General features: G+C 41.4%; 1 protein-coding gene across 1 annotated transcript in view; it reads right to left on the bottom strand.

Moving 5' to 3' along the window:
- Positions 1-18478, bottom strand: part of ZCCHC7 (zinc finger CCHC-type containing 7) — a gene marked incomplete at its 5' end in the record, with an annotated part of 2015093 nt that overhangs the window by 252641 nt on the left and 1743974 nt on the right. The window contains one exon of the mRNA XM_044059153.1: positions 8193-8288. Coding sequence (XP_043915088.1) covers positions 8193-8288 — 96 coding nt within the window. The remainder of the gene's footprint in view (positions 1-8192; positions 8289-18478) is intronic.

Here is an 18478-nt window from a genome sequence, read left to right as displayed (position 1 = left end):
GGTGTGTATGTGCCCCTTTTGGCCAGTGTTTGCCCGCCATAAATCTCAGCAGTCCTGGGTCAATAAGCTACTGGCCTTCAGGTGTCCAGTTACCCAGCCTAGGTTCCCTGGGATAGCTCTGTTGAGCGAAAGCTTGAAGTAAAACCAATCAAACTGCCAAACATGAACTAAGAATTGCTACACTTAATGTAGGTTGACAGGATGGAGCTCGAAAGTGGATGACATGATGGTATACAGGAGGCAGGACATCCTATATATCCAAGAGACAAGATGGAAGGGCAGTGCAGCAAAGCCACTTGGCTTGGGATCCAGAGTCTACTATTCAGAAGGAGGACAGGCTAGAAATGGAGTGGGAATTGCGGGGAGAGAGAGGCTTCAGAAGGCAGTGAGGAATGTCATCAGAATTAGTGACAGACTCAAAGCAATCAGACTCCAGTGTAATTATAGGGCAGTATTCAGAATCTCAGCCTATGCTCCATAGCAGGGTTGTGACAGTGAGGAAAAGAGTGCATTCAGACAGCAGTTGCAGGACCTATTAGATAAAGCAGGACAACATGAGTTGATGCTGACAATGGGTGACTTGAAGGCACACACTGGGACAAACAGAACAGGATATGAGGACTGCCTGGGTCCACATGGTTGGAGCAACAGGAATAAATGAGGAGAGGCCATTCTAGACTTCTGTCTAGCAAATGGCTTGATAGTAGCCAACACATGGTTCAGAAAGATAGACAGTCACAAGATCACAAGCGTGGCCAACATACAACTAAGGTAGATTTTCTGCTAGTAAGTAAAGTGTACTGGGGTAGAATCAATGATTGCAAAGCCATCCCCAGTGAAAGAGTTGCCCACATCAGAAACCACCAGTTGCCACAATCATCGGCAAGCACTGGTCAGAAAAGGCCCTAAGGTCAACAGAGACCAGGCTGAAGACCTGGAAGTTGACTGGAGTCAACAGTTCAAAAAATTACTCAGGGCTCTTGCACCTCAAGAAGAGGAGGAAATAGGTGGAGTTGAAGAAGAATGGCAGTGCCTCAAAATAGCATAAGTGAGGACTACAGAAAAGATATGTGTCTGAGCCAGGTATGGAAATAAGGTCCATAATGAAAGCTGCTGGTGGAATGTAGAAGTCCAGGAAGTCATCAAAAGAAAGAATGAGTGCAGTAAAAGCTGGGAGATAGAAAAGACCAGGCTAGGAAGGAATACTAATTGTCTAACAAAGAAGCTACAAAAGGAGCTTCAGTAGCAAAGAATAGGGTATAGGAGGCACTTTACCAGCTTTTGGAAAGCGACTCAGTAGGAAGCACAGAGAAACTATATCAGGCTGCAAGGTTAAGACAGAAAGATAAATAAAATAGTCAGGCACCCATCAACAAGGATGTCAGCAACAACCTGTTCATCAATCAACAAGACATCAAAGGCAGATGGAAGAGTGCTTCCAGCAGCTTCTGAATGAAGAAAACCCCACAGAAGCTGCACTGCCCCAGATACAGCCCAAGGTGAGAGATGAAGAGGACCCCGCCTTAGAAGAAGTAAGAATAGCACTAAGGAAAATGGAGATCATGGAAAGCAGCAGGCTCAGATGAGGTCACAGCAGGTATGATAAAGATGCTGGGTGAGATATGGGAGAAATGGCTCCTGAAGGTGCTCATAGAATTGTGAAGAGAGAGGCATATTCCAGATGACTGGAGAATAAGCATACTCATGCTAGTGTACAAAAACAAAGGGGACATCCACAACTGTGGTCAGCACAGAGGTATCAAACTCCTGTCACATTGCATGAAACTTCCAGAGAGGTTGTCTGACAAAAGGATACACAAAGTAGTAGAAAGTAAGACGGGAGATGAGCAGTTTGGATTCAGATCAGGATGCAGCACAACTGACCAAATATTTGCAGTGAAACACACAGTTGAGAAGAAGGTAGAGATGAGGAAAAGTCCAACTGGGCATCCCTAGACTTGCAGGAAAGCATATGACAAGGTCCCAAGTAAGCTGATTTGGGCAGTACTGCTGTGGTTCGAAGTCACAGAAACATTGGTAGAATTAGTGCAGGCTATGTACAAGGACCCAATGACTTAAGTATCAACAGTGTTTGGTCTTACAGAGGGGTTTATAATTGGATTGGGTGTGTATCAGGGTTCAGCTATGATCCCACTGCTCTTCATACTGGTAATGGACTCCATTAGCAAACAGGTTGGAGGGGCTAGATCAACAATGTTGCTGTATGCAGATGATGTGGCATTACAGGCCAATTCTGAGCAAGAACTTCAACAAAGGACAGGGGAATGGAATGCATACTGAAGGTATATGGTATAAAACTGAGTACAGACAAGATAGGTATCATGGCAGCAAATGGGAGACATTGGAAGAAGCTGAAAACTGAGATAGAAGGGAAAATAGTGGAATAGGATAACAGCTTCAGGTATTTGGGATGATTGAGGAGAAGAGAAGTCTGAATGAGGAGGTTAGAGCTAGAATCAAAGGAAGTGCAGCCAACTGGTGTAGGGTGTAGTATATGACAGAAGAATGCCAAAGAAGCTGAAAAGTAAGAAGTACAAGACAGTGGTGTGACCAGTACTACTGTATGGTACAGAGACTTGGGCAGTAAAGGCAGAGCAGATGAGTAAGCTAGAGGTGATGGAAATGAAGTGCCTGAGAAGGGTGTTAGGATGCACACTGGAGGACAGATGATGAAATGAGAACATAAGAGCAGAAGCCAAAGTAGTTGCAGTTGGGGAAAAGATCAAACAGAACAGACTACGGTGGTTTAGGCACACATGCAGAAGAGCAGAAGACAATCTGGTGAAGAATATTTGGGACAGACAAGAAGAAGGTAAAAGGAAATGAGGGCATCCAGCAAAGAGGTAGATGGATTGTGACAGAGAAGACCTGCAACAATCAGGCATGAGTGTCAAAGAAGGCAGGAGTGTTAACACAACACCCCAGCCTCATGTAGAAAATGGCAAAAAGGGGGTTGTTATTGATGATGATGTAGGGGAAATATGACATGGTAATATGGCGGGAGGAGTAGATGAAATTGAAAGAAGAAATTTGAAAAAGCTTGATATAATAAAGATTTTGGTAGAAGCCAGAAAAAAGAGGCAATTAGAGAAAGTGTAGGAAGCAGGAAATATATAGCTTTGATAAATGACAGGTGGAAGAAGAAGAGAAGTCAGGCTCAAAGCTGGAAGGAACATACAGACAGACAGATCACTGATGATAACTGGGTAGAAATATGACAAATTCCTAGAACAGATATGATGTTAAGGAAGTTTAGAATCTTTTCACTGAAGTGACTCCACAAATATTTTTATACCTCAGAAAGGCTGCATAAAAATCTTTCCCACTGCAAGGTCGAAATGTTGGAGGTGTGAACAGGAACAGTTTGGGTACTGAGACCACATTGAGGAGATGGGCAGAGTGTGAGACAGCAAGGCTTTGATGCTTTTAGTGACTAAAAAGTTGATAAAAAGAAAGTGAAAAACAAGTAAAGAGCCAACTATCACAGAAGTAACAAAACTGATGGATGAAGTGAAAAATATGGAAAGGGAAATATTAAATATAGAAATACCAAACCACACATGAAATGGGATTAGTGGGAGCAAAGGAAATGAATAAGAAAAAAGAGAGTAGATAAAAGTATAGGGAGAGGGGCAAAATGGATACAAGTGAATGAATGAAAGCTTTACTTAATAAAGACCATTATTAAATAAAAACTAGACTAATGTGGAAGTATAAAGATGAAATGGCATTCTGTAACTCCTGGTTCTGGTTTGTGCCTGCTGTTTAAACTTCAGTGGGGAATATATCAAAGCAAATGGAATATCTGAGAGTTTTATGGCCAACTAGCAGGGAATGTACTGCACCATGCATGCAGACTGCATTTTAAATTTAGTACTGATGTATCAAATAAACTTATTAATAAAAATATTAGTAAGAAAACAAACACTATCCTTGAAAGAATAAACTTAAAAAGTAAAGCACTGCCTATTAAGTCACTCTAGAGAGTAGGATAGGTGTTTAGGTATGCATAAAACCCTGGACTTAGTAGAAGACGGGGACACCACCTAATAAAAAAATAAGAAAACAAAAGAATGGAGCTTAGTTGAAAATTGGACAAACCATGAAGTGATTAGTAAAACTAGGCGACCAAAAAAATAAGACTTCAAAATTCTAGTTTTTCTAGGATAAAGCAACAAAATAAAGCAAAAAAAAAAATAGCCTAGGCTGTTTTTCTAAGTGAGCTCAACCACTTGCAAGAGGTTCTGATGAGCACTGAGCGTCAGAAGCATTATGTGTAAGAGAGTTAGAGCCTGGTAAAGTTTTTTGCCAAACCAAAGTTCTTGCTGTAATAACTGGAGAGTCACGTAATCAAACAAGTAAAGATATCCAACGTCAAGAAACCTTTTATTCACAAAAAAGCAAAGCTTTCGGGTCCACACCCATCTTCAATACTAAAACACATTAAAGATACATCATTAAGAATTTAAATAGGAACAATTACTATCACATGGCTACAGCCAGCCAACCACGCGATAGATAAAACACAGAAACAGTTAAAATGACATATCACTATAAAAAATTTTTAGAAAGTTTTACTATAAAAATTTTTACTATAAAAAATGAGCATATAAATAAAATCAAAGTTTACACTGTTGTAATTTAACTAGAATATGTTTCAAAGTTACAGCAGTATTAAGACCTGTTTTATCTATTGCATGGTTGTCTGGCTGTAGCCATGTGATAGTAACTGCTCCTATTTAAATTCTTAATGATGTATCTTTAATGTGTTTTAGTACTGAAGAAGGGTGTGGACCCGAAAGCTTTGCTTTTTTGTGAATAAAATGTTTCTTGACATTGGATAAAGTTTTTTGCCAGCCAGGCAAAGACCTGTGGACTTAGTCCTAATGGCTTCAGCAGGATGACCATGACCATGTCTGAATTCTGGATAATCTTTTGCAGAAATGGTACAGTAAGTGTGTGCCCCTTATGTAACATTTTTTTAGTCACTGATGAAATATTTGTATTTTATTATTAATATTTTTTTAAATCAGAGAGCTTAGTTTGTCTTATTCCTGACAGGTTCTGCACACTTGAAAAGTTCATGAAACAGTATGCAAACATTCTCCAAGCAACTGTCTTTCACCGCAAGCCTAGACTACAGAGAAGTGTGGTCACAATTCTGGGGAGATACTACAAGACTACTTTATTCAAGTTATGTTGAAAGAAAAAGCCATCTCTGCAGCAAAAACAATATTCTGACACAACTTGTAATCACAACCATCTAAAAATGGCATTCATGTACACTGTCATTCACAACTCCTTCTAATCGTGTGCAGTGCAAGCTCCACCACAAGAAACGCAACTCAACACAGCGTAACTTGCAGTACACCAAAAACAGCAAGAAAGTGTGTGGTGCTTAACTGAGAGATGTATAATTGCAAAGAGCAAGAAAAGCATCACTGCACTTACTTATATAATATTCATCCCAAGCACATTCCTCTGATTGATTAACATAACTTCTGCTTGATCCAATGTGAGGTGTCACTGGTACATTAAGAATTACCAGAAATGCATAAAGAAACTACTGCACTCATCCAATACCCAAGAAAAACAGTTCCTGCTGCATCTCTTTCAAAAAAAATAAATACAATTTTATATTTCTCAAACAGCCAGATGGAGCTGATGTGAACCATGGAAGATGGTTACTGATTCTGGCACTCCTTGCTCTGCAAAGCTGCACTGTACCTGCACATATTATGAATACTGTCAACTGTAGTATCCACCTAAAGCTCAGTAGTGGCAAAACTCTGAGCCAGTAGGCTATCCTCAGGATGGGCTGTATCAACTAGACTTTGAAAGAAGTGACAAACATTATCCAATGCAATGTGTCTCCTAGTCCCACCCCTGATGCTCACAATTTCATCTGAAGAGATTTTTATTTTAAGACATATATTATTCCCAATCAGAAATAAAAAATGGATGCAAAGTCTGTGCCATGCAGCCTATATTCCTTCCACATATTTCCTTAATCATTTATTGCTGCATGACTGTTCACTGGATCACTCTCAGTCACGCATACACACTGAATTCTACAAGTTCTTCCTTGCCCTATCTGCACAAGGTTCTGAAAGTACCTAAGTGAAGGCCACTGTGTTGTATAACTACATATACCAATGTCTGAACTCTTACTGTTTTCTGCTGTGTCACCTCAATACATGCACCATCAAGTTATCTATACCCAAATGCAAAATTGCATATGGTTTACAGTCATGTTCTGACAAAGTTCAACAGAGTTTGAGTTCTTCTACTCACTAAAAGTCCTGACGCATTCCACTGAATACTGTTAATAGTGACAGCCTTCTATTCTTTTTATACCAGCCACAGAATACAGGTAAATCAACAATTTAAAGACATTAAAATAAAAAAAAAATCTGCCATGATGTGAAATATTCAAACCTGTCCAGTCGGACTTTGGTTGAAGCCCTGCATTACATACAAGAAGAATACACAGGAGTAGCTAGGAGATTATGCCTTTAAGCACTATCATCCTAATTGAGCAAACAGATAAACTTCTACATTAAATGCTAAAGTACTAACATGTCAACTGATGATGCATGTAGTTCTTTGGAGAATTCGAAGATCTTGTATACATCTTGTCATCACAGGGTAGGAGAGGGATTTTATTTGTGTTTTTCCTGTTTACCATTGTGCAAGACACTGGAAACTTCACATTCCTTTTGTTGATTATTTATGACAGCTGTCCATTTGAGCAATTTTGCTTTGCACTTTTAGAGAGTTGCAGTAGATACTGGTGACGGATTATAGTTAACATAGTGGCACTGTAATTCATACACATTCATTATTTAAGCAATAACCCACGCCTGGGTGTGGGTAATGCTGGATTTACCCATGGTTGGTGTGGTTTGGTCACGAGGGTGAAGCCTGAGTGGCCAAACAAAGACAACTGTGGGTAAATCCAGCATTACCCACACCCAGAAGTGGGTTATTGCTATTATACAATGACATTATTTAAGAAAAAAATACTTACTTTTCTTAAATAATGGCATCGTATACTGCCTCCATTCTGCCCTTCCGCAGCTGTCTGGTATTCTGCGGCAGTTCTGATGTACTACGCATGCATATGCTTACGCAGTACATCAGAGCTGTGGGTGGAAGCAACGGAGAAAGCAAGATCTCCGTTGCTGTTTACAAAGTGTCAAGCTATGTTAAAGGAGTTTAACATAGCGAGACAGCTTTACAAAAAGCAACGGAGAATCTCGGTTGCTTTTTTTTTAAAGCTGTCTCCCTATGTTAAACCCATTTAACATAGTGAGACAGCTTTAAAAAAAAGCAACGGAGAAAGGAAGATCTCCGTTACTTTTTTTAAAGCTGTCTCGCTATGTTAAACTCCTTTAACATAGCGAGACAGTTTCTAAAAAGCAACGGAGATCTTGCATTCTCCGTTGCTGTAAAAAAAAAAAGACTTATACTAATGGAAAAAGTCCGGGCGACCGGACCTTTTTACATTAGTATAAGTCTTTGATTTACAATGTGCACGCTGACCAATCAGCGTGCACTTTTTGGAATATTAATGGGGGGTCGTTGTATAATTGCTATTTTTTTCATTGTGTGCATTCAACTGGAAAACTTATTTTATTTTATCATGCAATGTTCTAGGAGGCGGAAGATTCCAGCAAATCTTCAAATTTTACTTGTTATGATGGATACAAAATGCTCATTGCTTTTGGCTGCTTGGGATGGTGAAGAGTGGTTGCAGTTAACTTAAGTTGCTACTATTATAAAGTGGTAATATCATTGTGCAAATACATGTTACACATATCATTTTTAATTCACTGTAATGCAAGAATCATCAAAAATCGGGGGATAAATAACATTATAGCTACGTTCTCACATATATACCCTGCAATTATAACTATGTGAATCTCATGCTGCTACATACAATGCAGTCACCAATAACTTAACACCGATAACTGAAACGTGTAAACAGCACGGCTCACAAAGTGCAGAAAACAAGTACAACTTAAAGGACAACTTCTGCACTTTGACACCACAAATACAGTCACTAACATACACATCAGATAATCAAATTACATAAACAAAAAAACAGACATCTGAGTAGTATAGAAACTTGAAACATTTAATTTTTTGAAATGATTATTACAACTTACATGACCATAATGTCCTTTCTGAGCACAGTTGTAGCAGTATCCCTTTTTCTTACTAGTAGGTTGTATACGTGATCTTACAGGTGACCCTGGAGTGACCTAAAGAAAAAAAAAGCAGCTATTAAAAATAACTGCATATTCTAGTAGATTGCACAGTTCCACAAAGTTATTTTCATTTGATGCATACATAAAATTACAATGTCATTCTAAAATCATGAACTTTGAGGCTCTTGAGATGAAACTGGGGAAAAAATAACTCATAGGCAGCAAAAGAGAAAGATGAGTGCTGAGAGCTGCATGATAAGGTGGAAGAAAGAAGCAAACAGACAGGAAAGGAAAGAAGAGAAACTGGACTGCAAAACACTAGTATTAGCTAGTTCAAGTGGGACAGAGAATGCTTAGTCTGGAAATGAGAAGAGGAGATTACTGGATACAACTATCTCTTAAGATTTTTATTAACTGTTTTCAACCCAATTTGTGAAAAGAAAAAAAAAAAAAAACAAACGTGGATTGCTGACCATCCTGATAAAATGGGAAGTTTGTCTGTTTAACAACGGTTCGGCAATTATTGTGTAGGATTGTGTATTTAAGGTATACAAATTTGAGGTAATGCATTTCTCTTATTTACAAAATTAGAGCTAATGCATTTTGATTACTTCCAAAAGCAATTTTTCTGTTTCATCTTAGGTTTGAATAAGGAATTTAGCTACAGCAGTTTTTGCTACAAACCCTATGTGTATTAAATAGGAGGACAAGTTTTGGAGGAGGAGGAGGAGAGCTGTTTCAAATAAATCCAGTGCCTGGTTAACAGTGCTGAAAACAGAATGGGATAAACAATCAATGTTCAAGAGTTTTCAGAAGAAGAGTATCTTTAGATGGATGCATATGACCAGATTCCAAAAAGACTTGATCACTTGTAAGTGACTTACTCCAGTATAAGCCTCCCCTGATTCTAAAATACTTACTCGCAGTGTAAGTGACTTCTTCCGGTGCAAGATCTATCCATAAAGCAGGCTTACACTGAGAGGAGGCCTTTTGGAATTGGGCCCCTAGAATGACCACTGATTGTCATGGGAGGCAGTGTGATTGATTTGAAGGATCATAAAGAACGTAACAGGGCAGTAAGTCCCTTAAGGTTTTTGAGAATGACACAATTAAGGCTTCTGTCGGGACAGCAGGTAACCCAATCCAGAAGTAAGTGGTCACTAAATTTAAAGTTAGGGTGAATGATTTAACAACATGAGTCAAACTGATGTCAGACAGCACAATTAAGATATTATATGTCATGAAGATATGGGTAGTATCACCAAAAAGTATCAGGATCCAATAATCAGATGTTGGGATCTTCATCCTTCATTACCATGTGGACCAAACTTTGCAAATTTAGTTAGAGCAGCTCTTAAAATTTTTCCCAGGTTTTCTCACTGTCCCATTCCCCTTTAGTCATTTTCAGAAAAGCAGGCTCTTCAGACTGAGGCTTAGAATGACCACTGATTATTACAAGATTTGATATGAAGGACCAAAAGGATCTAACAACACAGTTGTCACTTAGGGTGTTTGAGAATGGCATAATTAAGGCTGTCAGAATAGTAAGTGTGCAGTCACCAAATTGGAAGTTAAGGCAAATGACTTAATATGTTGAGTTAAACTGAGCTCACAGTCTGACGAGGTTGTATGTCATAAAGATATGGTAGTATCAACAAAAGATATCATTATCCAATGATCTGATGTTGGGAGCTTCATCTCCATCACCTTGTGGACTAAACTCAGCAAGATTTAGTCAGCTTGGCACATAAAACTTATCCTCTTTTTTCCAGACCAGCCTCTTTAGTCATAGTTCCTAGCTGCTAAGGATCCCTCGCCAGATATCTTCAGCAGTCATTAAAGTCAGTTACATCTGAAGTTATCCCTGTCTTTTATTATTCTCTTTGAAGTTTGTCATTTATGGTGTCTTACTTTCATATCTTTCACAACAAGAAGACATGTCAATGTCAGTCCATTTATTTTCTTCCAGAAGTTAGACTGTGTTTCTAGATTTTCTTTTGCTAAGTTTAGCTTGCCTCCACTCTCCCTTGCTTTTGGCACCTTTTTGCACTATTAAAAATGTAGTGCTGTTTCATTTTTTTTTTTTTTTTATTGTTAAGTACTTGCAGTTGTAGTTGCTAGTTTACAGTGTACAGGTGAAATCATGGACAAAAATCAAGACTTGTTTTGAAGTGTAGGTAAACAGCAAGGAATCTGCCCAAGGATTAAATTTCCCAGAACCTTAAATGTCTCAGAGAAGCACATTTCTCCAAACAGTGTGAAATATGCATTAGCTTTAAACCTTCCAACCTAAAGAAACATAAAAAAGGCTAGAACTTGAGAAATTATGACCAGATATGAACTCTGACCTGAAGGATGCCTATTGTACTTCCTTAGCACTTTCTCTTCCAGACAAGGAGAAAGGCAGAGTCCAGAAGGAAGATACTTACAAGTAGTCCAAATCTTTTGAAATTAGTGACCCACCAAAGTCTGCCAGTCATGATGTCATAATAGATCTTCCTCCAGACAAATTAAGGCATGCAAAAGGGGTAGATCTCCTGAAAAGAACCCCACCAGTTCTGACCAAAGTGTGCAAAATAATTTTTTTCCGCTGAGCCAGAGAGCTGTATTCTTCATACTTCTTGCATGCAGGAAGTCTGTTTCATTCCAGTTGAACTTCAGCAAGGTGTGAAAGACCTTCTTTGTGGTACAAGAGTTATGGTCATGAGTCTCTTATCCTACTAACAAGGGGGCTCTAGAGTAGCTTTTTTTGCTTACTTTTTCAGATCTCATTCCCAGCTATTCTCCATTGGGATCCCTTTGAACCTATCTGTCCATCCCATTGTCATCTGAGTCAATGTCAATGGGTCCTTCAGGCCCAAATTCCTCAGCCCCTTAGCCTAGATGTTGGCACTGCTGTCATGGTCACCTTGCTAGTCTTGGCTTCTATGGACAGGTAACCCCAGTCAGTGTCAGCAGTTATACTCTCAGTGTTGACCTTGATGATCTTTCTGTGGGGACTAAGTATTTCTTCCTTAGAGTGGGCCTTCAAGTGATCAGCCTCAAGCCACCTAAAACTGACTGACATGCCAGTAGCATTGCCAGCCTTGAGTTTCACTGTCAACCTCAAGGTCTGGGGTCCTAGACCATGAGGTCAGCTGACTTCAGTCATGATTCTTTGGGTTTGCCTACCTTCGCTCAAAATTGGAGTCGCTGCAAGTACCAAACCCACTGATGCAGGCTTCCCTGCATAGGCCTCCACCAGCAATGATACAGGTAATGGCTCAGAGCTCTTCTGCTGATGTTACAGCTGTCTTCCAGTGATGACCTATAACAGAGTTACTGTGTTACCTTGGCAGACTTGCAGCACCATTTCTGGGAACCCAACTTTGCCCTCCTTGCAATTCCTCCCATGCAGTTTAAATGGAAAAGGAAGCAATTTAACAAACCTAAGGAGTCTCTCGCTCTAGATCTGGATGATGATCAGGAGACAGACTCACCAATCCTTCTACCTGATGGCTCCCAGTACACTGCTCCCCCCTCCCCTGAGTTAGAATGCATTCTATCTATGGCATTCCACCTCCCAGTGTGTCTTCTTGGGTGGTTCCACCATCCAACAAAATGGCTTGGTTGACTTCTGATAAAGCATGGAAGTACCCTGATATTGTACCTTCTGTAGTGGTGAGATCAAATATAGCCATCCAACTGCTCAAGGTCCATTCTAGCTGGGCTCAGAATTCCTTAATGGACAACATCATAGTGTTAGCTGTTCTTAACATAGCCCCCAAATCCAAAATAAAGCTATCCATTATGTGTTTCTGACAGGACGAGGAAGTGAGTTTTTTCATTGCTCACCTTTTCCACCAGGGTATTAACTGTATGTTTCACAAACTCCATATCTAAAAGTAGCTTTCTGATGAAACAAACCAGTCTCTGGAAAGGTTGATTGATTAAGATCTAAAATCTAAACTGCGGTCTTGGCTGTCTTTCCGTGGTTCTGTTGCCATCCTGACTATTCAGCTAGTTCACAGTACCATTGATGGTTTGGTCAGGGCAGCAGGTGTGGGGCTCTCAGCTTGCTGCTGTTTCCCCTCTTTTAGTCTACCAAGAACATTTATTATGGTGTTAATATTTGTTTTAAATTTGTTGAATATACTGGAGCTTTTCTTCCCGGACCTATGCTACAAAAGGGCAACTGGCCCAGTCAGATATTCCTGGTAAACAAATATAAAATAAAAAATGATTGCCCTTTTGAAGAAACTTTGCTGTTTGGGCCGAAAGTAAAAGAAAAACTAGAAAAGCAGAAGAGTGAAACCAGTAGACTCTCAAATCTGGGGTAAATTTTTTCTCTCTTCACTGACCATTTTCTAGAAGCCAGTAGAGTTTGTACACTTTTTAGTTTAGGTACAATCTAACGTGATGATTTCAGATGTTCTGACGTGCCACAGGTAAAATGTCAGCTCACAGAAAGATCATCCATCCAGAGGTGGTGGTTTCTGGCAAACTGAAGAGGGATACTACAGTCCTCCTTCCAGGGATCAGCATTCTACTCCTTGAGACCTTGCAGAGGTGCTTCCTTCTGGAGGCAGTAAGGGATTATTTGCCCAGCCACAAGGATATACAGATATTCATCGCATGTGCCCAGTTGGTAAGGAACATAATTTCTAGTGGATATTTCATTCCCTTTGTGATCCAACCATAGCTGCACTTCCATTTTCTCTGACTTCTCACCCTGTCAAAGATTTGAGGTGAAATTGGAGACACTCAGCCTACCATCAAAAAGAGCCATTGAAGAGCTCCCACTGGCCTAGAGAGAAAAGGGTCATTCCTCAGGTTTAGTTTTAGTTCCCAGAAAGACACAAAACTTTATGTAAATTCTAGACCTAAAAGTATTCTTTCAGATGGTCATGGTACAGTCCATCCTTCCTTATCTGTTTGGAGGAAAATGGATGTGCCCTTTGGATCTCCATGACACATTACTTGCACATCAAAATGGCCAAGGTGTGCAGGAGATTCTTCCCCCTTTACATGGGAACTAGTCATTATTATTACAAGACACACTGCCATTTGGTCTCACCACAACCACCAGGGTGCTCACCAAATGCATATCTGTTGTAGCTACAGCTCTAGCCTGTTTCCTTGCCTAGAAGAGTGGATCTTGCCAGTCTTAAAAAGAGATGAATTTAATGCACCAAGAAATTTACTGTTTTGTCTGTTTCAGGCCTTGGTCATCACAGTACGCATAGTGAGCTCTCATTTGATTCCTACACAGTCATTACTTTATTTGTTGCAGTCTGCACACTGGCTTCCAAAACCGTTCCCACATCAGACAGAATATCCAGTCTATACAAAGTACAGTTGTGTACACTTACCATAAATGTAGATGTTGAGTGTATTCACTGTTGCAGTCCTTATAAAATGGGTTATCCGGTTCCCGGTAGCCCACAGTCAGCCAGAATACCAAAGTCCTTGGTATATGACGTCGGCTGCCTTCGATTTAGGCCTGACATCAGGTACAAAAGAAGGCAGCCGACGCCATTTCCTCAGTTTTTATTGCCTTAACTGTCAGGAGCCCCCCAAAAAAGGTTAGACAAGGAAAAGAAAATCCAGTCTGTGCCCTAGGAAAAAAAGGGGTGAAGAAAGGGGGGGGGGAACCAGGACTCCAACAGTGAATACACTCAAACATCTACATTTATGGAAAGTATACACAACTGTACTATGTTCATCATGTTTCACTGTTACAGTCCTTACAAAATGGGTTGATTCCCGAAGCCCAAGAAAAAAAACAAAAGGGAGGAGGAACACCCACTGTTTAAGGGTTGGTAAGGATGCCCTGCAACATTGCAGTGGCAAAACCAGCCCTGGACATCTAAAACAAGGGTAAATTGTAATGTTTAGTGAAAGTTTGGACAGAAGTCCATGTAGCTGCTTCCAGTATGTCCCTAGTAGGTACAACTCTTAAAAAAGCTGCCGAGGTAGAGGCTGTCCTAGCAGAATGGGTCCTAATACTCTGAGGAGGAACCTTGCCATGCCGTAAGTAACAAAAGTGAATACAATGAGCAATCCACTTAGAAATGGTCTGTTTAGAAATAGTTTGCCCTGAACTCCAGGAGCAAAACTGACCAACAATTGATCCGTCTTTCGAAAAGATTTAGTCCTGTCCAGGTAAAATCTAAGTTGTCTATGCACAGTCAGGGAATGCAGTAATCTTTTCCCTTTATTCTGAGGATTAGGAAAGAAGGCAGGCAGGTGGAAAGACTGGTTAAGAGTCAGGCTAGAAACCACCTTAGGCATAAAGGAGGGATTAGTTTGAAGAGAAACCGGAATCCACATGGAAGATGATAAACCCTCACTCCCCACTGGCCCTTGTTTTCAATTATTAAGGAATTCCCAATATTATTCTAGCATGTCCAAAGGTCAGTCGTCAATCTCCTCTCCGGTCCAGCTGGTGAATCTGGGAATCTTGAGGCAATGTTACAACTGCCTCATGTACACAGACAACCCTCTCCTCCTCCCAACAAATTCCGACACATGAGAGATGCAACCATATAGTCAAACTGAAGGCTAAGCTCTCTCAACTCAGTACTGGCATAACCAGTCAGGAGGAGAAGGAAACCACACTCACTACAATTCCAGTCTCACATAGACCTACCACGACAGCAAACCAAACACATAATCACACAAAAACATACGCGGAGGCTCTAAATAAAGATCTGCCTAAGCAGCAGACACCCAAGCAACCGCTACCCCAAAACAAAACACGTGCAACACATATCTCACAGAGCCAGTGTGCCGAACAGTCACAGCCCTTAAGACTAAACAACACACCTGATACACTTGTAATAGGTGACTCTATCGTCAGGCACACTGACGTCCTGCTCACCAGGCTGAACAAGGAGAGGGTCACGGTGAGCAGCCTGTCGGGCGCTAGGATCCGCCACATAACACAAGCACTCAGGTCACTCCAAGGCAAGTACAAATATGACTCAGTCATTGTCCATGCTGGTGTGAACGACCTGAGATGTACCTCCCTGGACTACATGAAAAGAGACATAAAGGAGCTCTCTGAGCATGTAGCCCAGGCCGGTATGACCCTGACCTTGAGTAGCATCTTACCCTCACCAAGAATGATGCCACAATATGAAGACAAGATGATCAATTTCAACAATTGGCTTAAGTACTGGTGTCATTCAAAGGGGATCCAATGCCTGTCAGCTTGGGATGATATGCTCGACAAGCCACGATGCTTCGCTAGGGACGGCTTGCACCTGTCACCCCTGGGTTTTCGGATATTGGCAAAGGCTCTTGCTACCCCCATAGTGCCTTTTTTAGGCAAGGCTCAAAAGACAAACCCACCTCCATAGGTATCACAAGGGATAAGAAACTAAGAGTAATGCTACTCAACGCCAGAAGTCTAAACCTCAAGATGCATGCACTCGAAACTCTCCTTAGCATGGAGAACATCGATATCTGTGCAGTAACAGAAACCTGGTTCAGGGCTCCCGAGAGCACCCCAGCACTACCAGGTTATACCTCATACCATGCTTTTTGGCCCCAAAACTTGGACCGAACCACAAAAGGAGGGGGAGTATCAATATTCATCAAAGATACCCATACCTCCCGGTTGGTGGCAAAGCACAAAGCATCAGAGACTATCCATGTGCAACTAACAGTGGGTAAAACTGCCTTCCAGTTTATAGCCTGCTACAGACCACCCTCCCAAACCCAGGAAGCCCACTCAGCCTTTCTGAGAACACTGGAAAATATGAAGGTCTCTCCAAACACCATTATATTGGGCGACTTCAACTACCCAAACATAGACTGGGAGCATTACTCTAGCTCCAACACCCTAGCCCAAAGGTTCCTAGAATTTATAAACTCAAATGCTATGGAACAACTTGTTACCACTCCCACAAGAGGGGAAAACATACTGGACCTGATCATCACTAACATGGGGACTCTATGCTCCAGAACAGAAGTGTATCCCTCACTGGTAAGATCAGACCATAAACTAATCTCACTGGATATTCACATCCCGACCCCACCCCCAGCCCAGAAAACCACAGTGAAAAACTTCTCTAAAGCAAATTTCACACTCCTCAAAACCGAGGTGGAATCCTTCAAAGCCCCCGGGCCTGTGGAAAATACGGCCCAGACCGCAGAATCCTTTATAAATGCATTCTATGAACACCTTCAGGAATGCATGGATCATGCGATCCCAAATAAAACCAAGACCCAATCCTCCAAAGGCAGACGTCCTGTCTGGTGGACCCCAGCCATAAACAAACTATACAATAGAAGGAGGAAGCTACTAAATGATAGAGCAAAATCCCAAAAAGGGAAGGCATCACTGATCAGTATTAGCAAAAAACTACGGGCACTCATAAAATTGTCTAAGGCCAGCTTCAAGAGAAAAATTGCACAGGACACTAAGGATAATCACAAGGCTTTCTTTAGTTATGTTAGGAACCTGGGTGGGAATATCCAGATATGCTCAGAATTAGTCCAAAATGACAAAAAATACACTGAACCCACAGACATTGCCAACATCCTAGCTGACAGGTTCAGCGCAAACTCCCCCCCCCCCCACCAAAAGGGCAAATATCTATCCCAGCAGAGTGCTGCCCCCCTGACATCTCAGATGCTCAGGTAAGAGCCGCCCTCTCCAAAGCAAAAAACACAGCATCAATAGGACCAGACGGTGTCCCGGGCTGTGTCCTACATGAACTCCAAGAAGAGCTAAACCCAAATATAAAACTACTGTTCAATCTCAGCCTTACTACAGGATATGTGCCCAAAGAGTGGCGTACAGCAACAGTGGTCCCTCTCCATAAAGGTGGTGCCTCAACGGATCCTGGAAACTATCGCCCCATAAGCCTGACTAGCTTGGTCTGCAAAGCTATGGAAAGGATCATCATGGACCTCATAAATAAAGATATTGAGGACCTACAGACACTGGATCCTACCCAGTTCGGCTTTGTTAAGGGCAGATCCTGCCTCTTAAAAGTGGTTGATTTCTTTGAAACAGTCACCAAGGCCATTGACGATGGGAAGGTGGTCCACACAGCCTACCTGGACCTCGCAAAAGCCTTCGATACAATACCCCACTCGGGCATTATAGATAAGCTCACCAGCATAAATATAAACCCCCATGTCACTAGATGGATTGCAAACTGGCTCAAGGACAGAACCCACATGGTTAGAATTGCTGGAGCCATGTCAGACTCCAAACCAGTTACAAGTGGTGTCCCACAAGGCTCAGTCCTGGGACCTCTCTTGTTCGGTATATATTTCTCGGAGGTACAGGCCAACACGGAAGGACTGTGGCTGACCAAGTTTGCAGATGACTGCAAACTGGGCGCCATAATCGACTCTCCAGCCGACACAAGCATCCTCCAAAAGGGCCTCATAGAAACAGACAACTGGTGCCAGAGCCATGGCCTCAAGCTAAATGCTAAAAAGTGTATAGTCATCCCCTTTGGCAAAAACAAAGTGCCCACAAATTACCACATAGGTGGTAATGCATTAAGTACAGAAGAAGTAATTAGGGACCTGGGGACCCAAGTTGATAGCAATCTCTCATTTGACAACCACGTGGCCAAAGTGGTTAGAAAAACATTTTATATAGCCCACCTAATCATGAAGGGATTCACATCTAGATCAGGGGAGGTCATCGTGCCTCTTTACTCATCCCTCATCAGGTCCATAATTGAGTACAATGCCCCTTTTGGGATGTACCTTACCAGACACCTGCAGCAACTGGAAAGACCCAAAAGTACCTCACCAAGAGGATCAAAGGGCTCAAACAGATGCCATATGCTGCCCGGTTAAAGAAACTCCAGCTCTACTCAGTGGCATACCGCCTGTTCAGAGGCGATCTGTGCCTGATGTATAAAGCCATGTCCAACTCGGAATTAATGGACATGCTGCACCTCAGAAAATCCAAATCCCATCGAGCTACGCGCTCAAGAGACTTGAACCTCAGCAATGAAATAAATAGGACATGCTGGAGGGACAGATTCATAACCCAGAGTCTCCCTTCACTCTGGAATAAAATCCCAGTCCAGGTTAGGCAGAGTCCCTCATTGACTCTCTTCAAGAGGAATCTTGATGAGTGGATGGGAGATCGTAGGTTTACCCCGGGTATCACTTCTGTGTCACTGTTAGACAGAGGCACAGTATACTAACCTCGAAAAAGGGCATAGCAAAATAAATTTAAAATGGGTGGCAAAAGCCAAACACATTCTGGCTAGGCTTATAAATGC

The sequence above is a fragment of the Protopterus annectens genome, chromosome 17.part0 (assembly GCF_019279795.1).
Source record: "Protopterus annectens isolate FY-2018-M chromosome 17.part0, PAN1.0, whole genome shotgun sequence".
Classification (NCBI taxonomy): Eukaryota; Metazoa; Chordata; order Ceratodontiformes; family Protopteridae; genus Protopterus; species Protopterus annectens.
Note: the sequence above shows the minus strand (reverse complement) of the source record. Positions and strands in the feature narration are given on the sequence as shown.